This window comes from Chrysemys picta, chromosome 2 (assembly GCF_011386835.1).
Source record: "Chrysemys picta bellii isolate R12L10 chromosome 2, ASM1138683v2, whole genome shotgun sequence".
Taxonomy (NCBI): Eukaryota; Metazoa; Chordata; order Testudines; family Emydidae; genus Chrysemys; species Chrysemys picta.
Window position 1 is genome coordinate 217,376,033 of NC_088792.1, and position 12,813 is coordinate 217,388,845.

General features: G+C 39.6%; 1 protein-coding gene across 3 annotated transcripts in view; it reads right to left on the minus strand.

Annotated features, from left to right (window-relative positions):
* Positions 1 to 12,813, minus strand: part of NOL4 (nucleolar protein 4) — a 260,634-nt gene that overhangs the window by 209,701 nt on the left and 38,120 nt on the right. For all 3 annotated transcript variants that reach the window (XM_005279957.5, XM_005279955.5, XM_005279959.5), the window contains exon 2: positions 6,615 to 6,764. In XM_005279957.5, coding sequence (XP_005280014.1) covers positions 6,615 to 6,764 — 150 coding nt within the window. The remainder of the gene's footprint in view (positions 1 to 6,614; positions 6,765 to 12,813) is intronic.

Here is a 12,813-nt window from a genome sequence, read left to right on the forward strand (position 1 = left end):
TATTGGTCTGTCCTTAAATTCTTGCTTCTTTTTATCTCCTTATGAGCATTTTCATAAGGGATCCGAAGGTAATTAGATAATGTAACATGAAACAGAACAATGACCTGGGAGGCTAGAAGAAGCTCCCATACTTAAAGTCATATTCTGGATGCAATTGGACAGTGCAAATCAGGTAACGTGCCTCCGTAAAAGCTCATAAAGGTTCATTGTTTATTTTTTGTGTTTTATCCTGAGAGACAATGACTAGGTTCCTGGATAATGGCAAATATATATACAAAAATGTAAAATAAAGATGTTAAAATTTTTGAAAGATGCAAGCTGAGGCCCTGCCTTACTCCAGTTTTATGCTGGTATAATGGAGTGTAAAACCGGAGTAATGTGGTGGTGAATCAGGGCCTGAATATACTCCTGAGCCCTACTCCCCGTGGCGGATTAGCCCATGGGCTCCAGCCAACTGGGAGGCCTCAGAGACCCGTGTGAGCGGGGAAAGGCCCTGTGCCCTAAGCCCGCTCCCAGGCAGCAGTCCCAGGCAGGCGGGGGGCAGCGATGGGGGAAGCACCCTGTGCCCCCAACCCCGCTCCCCACTGGCCAGGCAGGGGAAACCCCTGTGACTCCAGACCCCACTCCCCGGTGGCAGCACTCGCTGGGTGGGCGGGGCAGGCATGGCAGTGGGGGAAGCCCCCCCCCACAACCTTGACCCCGCTCCCTGGCAGCAGCGCCAGGTGCAACGGCGGGGAAAGCCCTCAGCACTTCCGGACCCTGGCCCCAGCAGCAGCCAGGCAGTGGGGGGACAGAGCTTCTCTGGTCTTGGGCCACAATGGGGGGGAAGAATGGGGGAGACCCTGGGTGAAACAGGGGTGGGGTCCCAGGGAAAGGGCAGAAAGGGATGGAGCTATGTTCACATGTGGAGGGGGTGGAATGGGGGTGGAACCATAGGTGGAAGGGGTAGGGAGGGCCCCCCCACCCACTTGCTCTGGCCCAGGACTCCAGGAAATATTAATCCATCTCTGCCTATTCCAACACTTGTTACTCAATCAGTGAGAGAACTAAGTACAACTGTTTTATTGTTGCCATTTGTTTGAAAGGCAAGAAGTAACGAAAAGAGAGAAAACAAACTAAGGTAGTCATGAATGTTTATGGACTTGCAATGCTGAAAACTAAAGAGCCTCTTTTAGTCTAACAAGTCAATGTATAATTCAAGCATCTGTAGTGAGATTTCTGCATTGCAGTGATCAGCCATTTCCAGTAATTCTCCCTTTATACGGGTGATTGCAACTCAGGTTCAACGGTTTAAGTCTACCCATGGTTTAAGTCTACTAAGTTCAATGCAGTTATATCAGAGATGAATTTGGGGCCTGTGTCACAGTAAAACAGACAGGAAATGGTTAAGGTCTACCTGCCTGTCATATGACCCACCAGGGGATTTAAAGATGAGTGTGTCCTATTTCTTTGGGGATGGGCCTGTGACAGAGGCAAGGGACAAGCCTTTGGGAACTGCCTGCATTGGTCAGGGGAATTGCTTTGTTTTTGTATTTGAACAATGAATAGTGCCCTGAGTCAAGGGCCTGAAACAGACTTGAGTGTAGTATTGGTTCTTTCCTGGGCTGGTGAGCTAGCATACCTGCTTACAGGCCCAATAACTGAGCAGTCCAAAGTCTATACAAACAGCGCCCCATTCCCACCCACAACAAAACATGGAAGTGTTTCCTCACAAGAATTAGGCTGAGAACATCACATGAATTTTGCTTAGACTGATTTCCCAGAAAAAAACAGAATCCTTATGTTCTTCCCACTAAGTCACACAGGCTTCCAGGCAGAGAGATATTAGTGAATTTTAATGCTTCGGAAGAACTGTGTCAGAATACTGGATTAAACAAACCTTAAAAACAAATCCCGCCCCACCAAAAAAAAAAATATTGCATCTGTTCTCTCAATAGCATTTCCCTCCCATCTCACCCCTCCCCCATTTTGCTACTGCAATATTCCTCCCATGGTTTGAGGTCTACACACAATGTGGGCTCAGTTGTACCTTTAAGCCACAATACTATAGGTGGAGCTCCAGGAGGAATGCTGTCCCAAGAAAAGAAAATTCTTCCTGGAGCTCCCAGCTGCGCATGAGGATTGTGCTGGCTGATACACCCCTTCAGGGAGCACTGCATACTTTTCCCTGCTTGCTCCACCAGCTGTGCTAGTCAGTGTGTCCCACAGCTGCCCTGCCTCAAAAAAGCATTGTGGAGTCCTGCACCTAACAGGGTGTAGATCCTGTACTCCAAGGAATAGGCTCCTTTCACTCTTCTCCCTTCCCCTAAACACTTGTGTGCCTGTGGAACAGCAAGGCATAAACACCACGAGCATTATTTGTGGAGAAATTACTTTACTGCCCGTGATATTTAACTACACCGTCTATATGCTAATGTGATCTCCTGAGGACAAGGACCTTGTTTTATTAATGTCTGTAAACATCACGGGCAGTTCTGGAACTAACTAATTAATAATCACTATATCCATTGTTTCTCTAGTCTGCTACAATACTTGCAAATATCTGTTTTAAAATGTTGTAGCTGTGATTTAAAGCCCCAGAAGCAAGACAATTCTTGTTTCACTGCAATACATATAGGGCCAAATTTTCTGTTCGCGCAACTCCACTGACATTAATAGAGTTATATCAGCAAAGAATATGGCTCATAGACATGTAATAGTGTAATCTAATAGTGTCAGTCTCTAAGTGGTCTTACATACCATATGAACTAGGACACCCACATGTAGCAGGGTGAGTCAGTAAGAAGAATAAAAAAGAATGTACTTGCTTTTGTTAGCTAAATTAGCAACTTACTGTCATTTTTCCATTGTTAAGATTAATATACTGAGCCCTAAGGGAAAAAGTCTTGGCTCTGCATGATACAGTTTGAATGATCCCTGCAGGTTACTTGGAGTCAAGGTAGAGAGAATGTGAGCTTACTATATAAGTACATACTATAACACAGATAGTTTCCTAAGCAATTAATGGACTCCGTGTTGAGGAATCCTGCAGTTTGAGTTTGACACACTTTTCAGATGATGAAAATGTACAGCAGCTCCCTCCAAAATACTATTATCACAGAACCACCGAATAGCATAGTTATCTTCCTGTGCAGCATCATTATGTAAAGTCCCACTGAAGATGTACAAGTGCCATTCACTTCCACAAAGCCTTGCAATTTAAAATTAATACCTGTGGTGAAGACTAAGGATGGTCAGTTCACAAATTGAGCCTAGCTATCCCAGGATGGTATGCTGGACAAGTTTGCAGCATGACACACTGATGTATTCCAGCACTTCAGCACTGGGAACAGGATGGGAGGGGAGTGCTCTTTCAAAACTGAAAAAAAGTCTTAAACTTTGTTCAGAATAGAAACTAGGTACAGATTCAGGCCTTTTCTTAGATTTTCCAAACTTGTTTACCCAGATAAATACAAGCCATAGTTAATTTAAGTTACAATACCCTTGCCAGTTTCCTTGTCTTACTAATCATGCCTGGGCAATATTCAAAGTTTTGATTAGTGCTGATAGAATTATGAAAAAGCAGGTTCACTACTAAGCTATTTGAATTTAATTTGCTGCTGTTTGTGGGGTCATAATATTCATTATTCACGAGTATTCAGGAAGCTGATGATATTCATGAAAATATTTATGAATCCCAAGAGTTCCAGAAGAGTGGCTGACATTCAGAATTTTCTCTTCATTGTTCCCTTGTTAAAAAGTTTCAATCGTCCCATCAGGGAGCAGAAGTGATACCATGGGACCAATCACATGCCATGAATTGTGAACATCAAATACCAAATAATTGTAGCAAACAGTTCATGAACCACACATACTCTGAAAATTTGTTCACCCAATTTGGTGCATATGTATGACGAATACATTCACAGAAATCAAGAATGATTCACTGATGATATGTGAGGCTGAAAATCACCACAGTTTTGGTTCAGCTAATACTTTTGGAGTAGCTGCCATGCTGACTTGGATTTATAAAACTCGAAGGTTTTATAAACGGTTTGGGACATGATTCCTTGAGAGACTCCCTCCCTCTCTGTGAGGCACCACTGCAGAAGTCAGCTGGCTTGCTTGAGCTAACAGACCTTAGATTTAATCCTCTAGGGGTTCAAGAGAGTCCGTGACACTGGAATTTGGTTTCCCAGATAGTCCAGCAGAGTCTCATTAAGGTCTCACTTAAAAGTGGAGTGCAAAAGCTGATGTTAGTTTGTTTTGGAGTTTTTCTTTTTTCAGAGAATTATTGTATTTTTAAAAATTATATAAATGCAGTTTGTCCATGGGACATGTAATTGGATGCACATTGTAAACCAACAAATAACACTAATACACACACAAACATTGATAATGACACAATAACATGTACTGGGGCTTCTGTATCATCAGCCGATAACTATGTAATAAACTTATGTCACCACTGTAATAAAAATTAACATCAAATGAAATTGCTGTACAAGCTGCTTAACCTATACAAATTACTCCAAAGCAACATTAGCTGCCTTTGCACATTATTCATAATATATAAAGGCCTGATCCAATTGAAATCAATGGGACTACTGACAGTAGTAAGTATTATATTTGTAGTATATATATTTGCAGGGTTGTGCCCTAAAGTATTTTATTTACAGGCAATAAAACATTCAACATACTTACTAAATGAAGACCTTTTGAAATTAAGAATGCAAGTGATATGGTCATTACAATAGAACACAGTAGCAAAACTAATGCATAGCTAGTGTACAATGAAGATAATACTACTTTTATTAATGCATAGCTAATGACCAATGAAGCTTATACTACTTTTATTAGTGCCCTGAAGACCAAGCTTCAAAACTGGCTAGGGTGACAATTAAAAGTTATTTAGACAGTTATTTTTTGTCCACATTACAAGATCACTGCATAACTTGGCATAATTTGTCATGATGACTGCAAGTGTCATCCTTTATACATATATATCTTGTGGGTCAATAATGCTGAGGGCAAGTTGTGAGAAATCTTACACAGACCTGGCCTACAACATACACTATGGAATAGCCTAGAAATAAAATATTTTTAAAAGAATGTGCCACACAGTAAAAATTATTATGCAGCTACAAAGTTTCAATATCACCTGAAAAAAACAGTAATGGAAAATTAACTATTTCTTGTACTCAGTAACTCAATTTCAACTGTAGGTATCTGACATTTTGAGCTTTTTACACATTTTGTTGCTCAAGAATGGCTCAAATTATTTCCTTTTTTGGGGGGGGGGGGGGTTAAAGATTGCATCCAGGCTGACGTGCGTAAAGTTTCAACTTACTGCAGCTGGAAACCACTGCGATAATGGTCCCAGAAAAGAAGAAAAGTGTATGGTGACTATGATGGAGACGACGCTATTGAATGCTGCTATAATAGTGTGTGTGTGTGTGTGTGTGTGTGTGGTGGATAGAGTATAAATACATAATGTGTGTGTATGTTTGTGCATAAATTTAGTTGCCTTTCTCACGAGTACCCCATTAAAACCAATAGGGCTACTCATAAGAGTAAGGTCACTAATTTACAAACAATGAAGTACATTTTATTCCCCTCAGGAAGTAACAATAAACATTTTATTAGTTCTCTTTAAGAAGGGAAAATGTCATATTTGCAGAAAGATGCTGCTCCGTTAAACATCAGGTTACAAATATTTCAAGACCAAGGTTGAATTGAAGTGACTAGGTCAAATTATAAAACACAGTTCCAGAGTTAGAAAGAATTTTCTCTCTAGTCAACCAGTTTATACTGGTTTAACATCTGACCAATCAACAGATGTGTCATTAAATCTACCAGCTTTTCAACTTTTTTTTTCAGGAAAAGTATTACAAATGTGCAGACCATTAAATAAAACGTATTTACTCTATAATAACAAAGTATAATGGAGATTTCAATCATCTGCTGAAGTACAGCAGTTCATTTAACAAACCTTAATGGGTATATCTTGACAGTCTTCATAAACTGGAAGAACATCTGTATTTCAATTTAATAATAATTTAAAATAATACTATTAACATGGAACTTCATTTTAAAAAATTATCAAATCATATTAGGATGCAGTGTAGTTGTAGCCTTGTTGGTCCAAGGATATTAGAGAGACAAGGTGGGTGAGGTAATATCTTGTATTGGACCAACTTCTGTTGGTGAGAGAGACAAGCTTTTGAGATTAAAAAGACAAGCTCAAAAGCTTGTCTCTCTCACCAACAGAAGGTTGTCCAATAAAAGAGCTTACCTCACAGGCCCTGTCTTTCAAATCATACTAAAACAGCTAAATTCCCTGCTGGTGCAAATGGGCAAAACTCCACTGAAGTCAATAGACTTGCACCCATTACACCAGTAGAAAATTTGACCCTAAGCATTTTCAACCTATATATTTGCATATATACACACATGTACCCACACAGGCCTCTGAAATAAGGCTGAAAGTGATGGGCTGTAATACTTCTGGCCCAACTGTGAAAAAACACAAAATCACGAATCCAAATAACTCACAATCTAAAAAAACAATAAATAGATATACAATTGTGTTACTATATTTTAACTTACAGATGTTCTGTTTTTTGTTTACTTACTGCTTTATAAGTTCTCTTTTGTCCAGCATGCTTTCGGATTTGTTCTCCATTAGGCCCTGTTTCCACATGCATGGAATAGATAATGTCAAAGAAATCTTCAACCACAGCTACCCGCCTTAAAGACAGCTTCTCATCTACACCTACTCCATCCTGAAAAAAAGATAAGGAGTGCAGGATGAATAGATGAATTATGATAATCATGGAACACATCCCCCTTTAGTGAGCTCTGATTAAATAAAGACCCTTGCATAGAGATCTGAAGTTCACTATCCCAGAGCAATACTTAACAATTCAATATATTACAGTAACATCATTATACAATAAATGTATGATCATAAGAATAATGAAAAAGCCTTCTTTTAAAAACAGGTCATTTAATTGAACTGCTATATTATGTAGACAATACTTTTCATTATACATTGCTATTTTTAAAAAAAAATCATTTACACTTGTTTCTGCTGGTCCACAAACAGCATTTTATAAAACTATTTAATCAAAGATTTTTATTCACAGGTAACTTAGTAGATAGTTACTATTAATGCAAATAAAGTTATTGCCATAAAGAGTTCATCCCTTAGAAAATCTATTTGAAAATTTCCTTTATGAAAACTCACCACACCATAGATAAAACAAAGTATTATTTTAAAACATTAAGCTTTGCACACTGATGTTTGACTGGAAAAAGTGACAGCAAATTGTGGACATCTATAGCCTGATTTTAAAAGGTGATGGAAGCTGTGGGTACTCAGCACTTCTAAAAAATCCGGCTCATATGTCTTAGGAGTTAATCAGCACAGTTCAATTGTTGTCATCCAGATAGGAATTTTTTTTTTAAACTGTATGTCTTTTTTATATATATATATATATATATATATGGAGATATCCTATCTCCTAGAACTGGAAGGGACCTTGAAAGGTCATTGAGTCCAGCCCTCTGCCTTCACTAGCAGGACCAAGTACTGATTTTGTCCCAGATCCCTAAGTGGCCCCCCTCAAGGATTGAACTCACAACCCTGGGTTTAGCAGGCAAATGCTCAAACCACTGTGAATTTGTACTGATGAAAAGTGCAGGCAGGGCTTGCGCAAATTTCTCTATACAACCCTCCAATGAGCATCAGTCCTGAGTGGCACTATTCCTGGTTTTCTAGGCTAGCAATCTCATGAGCAGGCTGGGTTTGGTGATATGATACAAGTGTGTGTGGACTAGGATGAGAACAGCTAATTCATTTTCACTCATGAGCCAAAACAGAATTTGAATTTAGGTCTCCAGAGACAACAGTGCCTCCTAACTCTCAATGTGTATTTCATGTAAAAAATGCTTTCAAAACTTAACATGTTAACAACATCATACTATTATTACTACTATGTTTAATGCTACTATGGAACAGGTTTATGTTGGCCCATTTGTAACAAAACACTTGCAATTCTGGTGTTACCAAATAAAGGCCAAAGATGTGAATTGAATAGACAATTGCTGCACTATCACTTCAAGCTGCAATCCACCACTAATAAATTCTTGCCAATCTATTCTTGAAAGCCTGCTAGAGATGAATAAATACATTCTAATGTTTGATTTGTTCTTTTTTATTCTATCCCACTTATCTTCTTATTTTATTTTCAACAAAGTTCATGAATGGACTCATCTCACAGTTTACACAACTGTTTTGCATTTCTATAGCACTTCCCACTCAAGGATCATAAAACACTTACATTGGCCCCAGTGGGTTTCTCAGTTCTACACAATGTGCTTCAAAGCTGTCCCCCCTATTATACATTTAAAATCCTGACTAGAGATGGACCCAACCCAAACCCCAGATTTGAACCCTAAACCTGGGGACGTGTACATCTGAAACTCTGCAGCTCCTCGGGCCCATCTCTAATCATTACCTTTTCACCAGCCAAAAAGCACTGTGGATTCCCTAATGCTTTCAAGAACTCTTATTATGGTGACAGTGTTATTTCATGTAGTTTTCAGAATACTAAGAAGTTTGTGGTGTTGATTAACTGGTAAGGACTTAATCTGTTATTCCTAATGAGTATTGTTAGGTAATATCCTAGAGGGGTGTTCTCTTGTAATTAAAGATAAATGCATTACGACAATATTAATTTGAAAACAGAGGTGCTACATCACCATAGCTGACAGCATCAGAAAGGTGTTCCAAGAGTAAGCTGGGAGAAGAAATTGTTGTGAGAAAATGTATTTTGGTGCTTTTGGTGTCTGCAGTGTGCACTAGTCTTTTTATAAGTTGCCCACACTCTCCTTTCAAAAAAACAAGAAAGGAAAGCCTCCCCACCACTCTCAACCAGGCATTATATTACTTCTTATTCGGATACCAGAGAATCAGGGCAAACTTTCAAATCGGGGCAGTCAGTATAAATGGTATACACTGTTTAATATGAAGACAGTACTATTATTTAACATTTATAGTGTGGCAATACCTATAGCCCAGCCAGGACAGGGGCTCATTCTACTAGGTGCTGTAAAAACATACACTGACAAGCCTTGCTTCAAAGAGCTTGCAACCTAAAAGGCAAGTCATAACAGGTAGATAAGACAAACAAGCAAGCCATCATGGAGAGGGGGAGTTGGGATTAGGGGTAACAAAAATAATAGAATGTGAGCAGTTCTTAGCCACTTAGGAGCAGTATATCTAGCTCTTCACCTGCCTGGTCATTATCAGACTGCAGCTTCGTGTATGAATTACAGCAGAGGTGAGTTTTGATGAGTAACTTGAAGGATGATAAAGTGGCTTTAAAGATTTTGACAGTACAGTGAAAATAGAGACCATGATCTCCCAATTCTCCAAATTCAATCAGGAAAAGCAGAGGGGCTGTTAAGGCCCAAAATTTCCATCCAGAACATAACAGTTTTGAAGTGGACACCGGCTATCCCAAGTTCTTTGCTGCCATCCCATCATGTTTTTCTTACAATATTACAATTTGTTAAATACATGAAAGTCCAGTTCTACTTTGAAAGTTGATTTTGGGTAAATTGTTCCAAAAGTGCCTAGATGACTTAGGAGCCTAAATTCCATTTTCAAAGTGACATAGGCACTTAGGAACCAAAATCTCATTGAAATTCAATGGGACTTAGGCTCCTAAGCCACATAGGTGCTTTTGAAAATTTTACCCATTAAAAATTGCATTGTAGGGGTCCATGTTTATTATCTCACCATGATTTCCCAAGCAAATGTGATCAGGCTACAAGTAAATAGAGTTAAGGTTGAGTTGTAGGGTTGTTAGTTAGAGAAAACATCTGACAATCAACTTGGGTTTTTTCTTTCTTACATATCATCACCAGTAATAAAGGTTCTGCTGGCTAAACTAATGATTTGGAGCCACCTACGTAAGCCACATTTTCTTCAGTTGGCTCACTGGAACTTTGTGAACAATTTGGTTGATCACACACAAGGAGAAAGAGAATCTAGCTCAGTCTCCTTAACCTATATGGGCACTGCCAGACTGACAGGAGTACAAAACAAAATGTCACAAGTGGACAGCTATGATTCTGAATGTAGATGGGAAAAGATCTATTCAGTAAAAAGGTGCCATTTTAACACAATCACTTTTCATAGTGGAACAGCACTTTAATAAATGTCTTTAAAATCAAAGCCATTGAAACAAAAGTGCATGTAGCTCCTAGCTTGAGAACAACAGTGCAATCTCTTTGTGACACAGCCATGCCCAGATACCCCCAGCCATGCCCTGGCAGATATATTACATCTGTGTTCGACCATCTTCTAAATATTTCACCAAAGGGGGTTGTGTGTGGCCTCTACCAAATGTTAAACAAGTAGCTGGTTGTCATGGTTATTGCAGGATGTTTGTATGGAAAACATTTGTAGTTGTGTAGCATGTAGAACATTGGCTTCCAAAACTGATGGAAATGAAACTTGTCACCTGAGCCAAGGTGGGTCTCAGAACTGACTCAATCAACACTGAGAACAACTGACATCTATGGATTCAGCCCAGCCCACTGCTTACACCCTGGGACAGATGTAGACTTGAGCACTGACAAAGACAAAAGTCTGAGACTGTATTAGAGAAGGAAAGAGGGCACAAATGTTATCCATTAGGGAAGCAACAGTCTGCCAGTGGGAATATCTTGTGAAAAGTGGATCCCAGCCCTTTGTACTGGACAAGCCCAGTAAGGACTGACCATTGGGTGTGAAAATCCTTATCAGACAGGAAAGTAACCTGTTAATAAGAATAGGCTATAGTTTGCATTTTATATTTTTCTTTTACTTGTAACCTTATGTTTCAAAATCCTTTTACTTTCTTTTATGTGAATCTGTAACTGAAACTTTGTTAAATAAACTTCAATTTGGTATAGATACATCTAAATGCCTGGGCTAAGGAGAGCTGTTGAAGAAAGATGAAGCCAGTAAATTGGGGTGAACTGCTTCCATGGAGGCAATGGATCAGTGTACACTCTGGGAAGACAGGGGACTGGGCACTCACGTGTAATAAAGTGGAGTATATAAATTGCTAGCCTGCAGAGAGAACGAGTGGGATTTATGGAGCCCAGAGCAGAGTATTTGTGCTGCCGGTGGCAGCCCTTACTTGGCACCGGTAAAGCTCTCACAATCTGGAAGCAGGTGGTAGTGATTCACCTAGGGTGCCCACCCGTCCTGAATCAGGCGGGACAGTCCTGAGATGCACAGTTCAAGTCCCTGGCTGAATGACTCGGGGACAGCATTTGTCCCAGATTCCCTGAGGGGCCACTCTGTGCCTGCTTGAGGCTCAGGGCAGCGCCAGCCTCTTCCCGCACTTTGCCACAAGGCCCTGCCCCCTGCTCCTCCTCTCCCCCCGAGGTCCTGCCCCCTGGCCAAGCCAGAAGCCAGTACAGGCAGTAGTAAGAGCCACCCACGGAGCCTGGGCTGCTGAGGAGTCCCGGACCCTCTACATGCTCTAGATTTACCTCAGGTAACCCCAAAAAATTTCACATTCTTGTTTAAATTTCTTGGGGAAAATTAGCCTAATAAAACATTCTCTTCAGGCTTGAATATGACTATCAGAATCTTTACAGTGTTTGAAAAACATTCCTGTAAAACTAAACATATGATGGATCTAAATAAAAGGAAAAAAAGTAGATGAATTGATCTATAAAAACTTGCGTAAGTCCATAAAAACTTCTGCTGTAAAACACCAAAAACAGTAGCATCTACAAAACATAATGAGTAGCTATCAACAGCAATCAACATAAATATTTTTATTACAAGATATAAATTACACACAAACATGGTGTTAATGTGAATGCAGCAGAAAGTATATCTAAAATTATTTGGACCCCCACTAGTTTATGAGAGCAGCCAAGTTAAACCAGGCAATGTATGGCTGCCCCTCTGACGAGTGGTATCAGATTTTGAGGCCTTGCAGTTTGGGTTTCCAGTTAGAGGAGAAATCAGAAACATGGAGTCTGGATGTATTCTTGGTGCAATTTGTTTTACTTACACTGCATATACCAGTCCTTGAACAGAGGTAGTCACAAGTGGCAAGCAGGCAAACCCCTCTTTCAGAAATATCAGCTCAAGACTAATACCCAGTTTCCAGGAAGTTCCTCTGCACCAAAAATTGACACTTGTTAGATTAAGGCAAAGAAAAAACTCGGTTGCTGTTTGGAACAGTTCATTCAAAAAGAATAGCATCACCAAACTAACAATACAGCATTTCTTCAGAAGACTGAACACTGCTTGAATACTAAGAAAAAGAACTTGTTAAACTGTGAGTAACAGTACAACCTGGTGACACCTTCAGTAGTCATATGCAACTGTTTAATTAGTTTTACCATTTCCTATACTTAATATTGTAAATATATTGTAACTATTAGTAGAAGGCAATTGTAGTACATGTAAAGAAGGAGCATGGTACACTTGCCTTCAGAAAAACTTTTAAAATGGTGAACATGTTGAAAACCCTGCTATATGATCCTCCATTCATCTACTCTATCAGTAAATATTAAAAAAATTACTAATATGTATAAGAACTGACAACCATTCTGAAGGGTCTCTTGCACCCATCCTAAATTAACAAATCTCCATCTTGCATCAGCACATCAATCTGCAGTACCAGGAATCCTAACCACAACCTTTTCAGCATAGTTCAAAATACTGTACACTTCGGAGAATAGATGTCACGGGGAATTAGTAATCGTATGCATAGTATTGAACATCTATGTTATTCCTTTCTATTCAGCCCA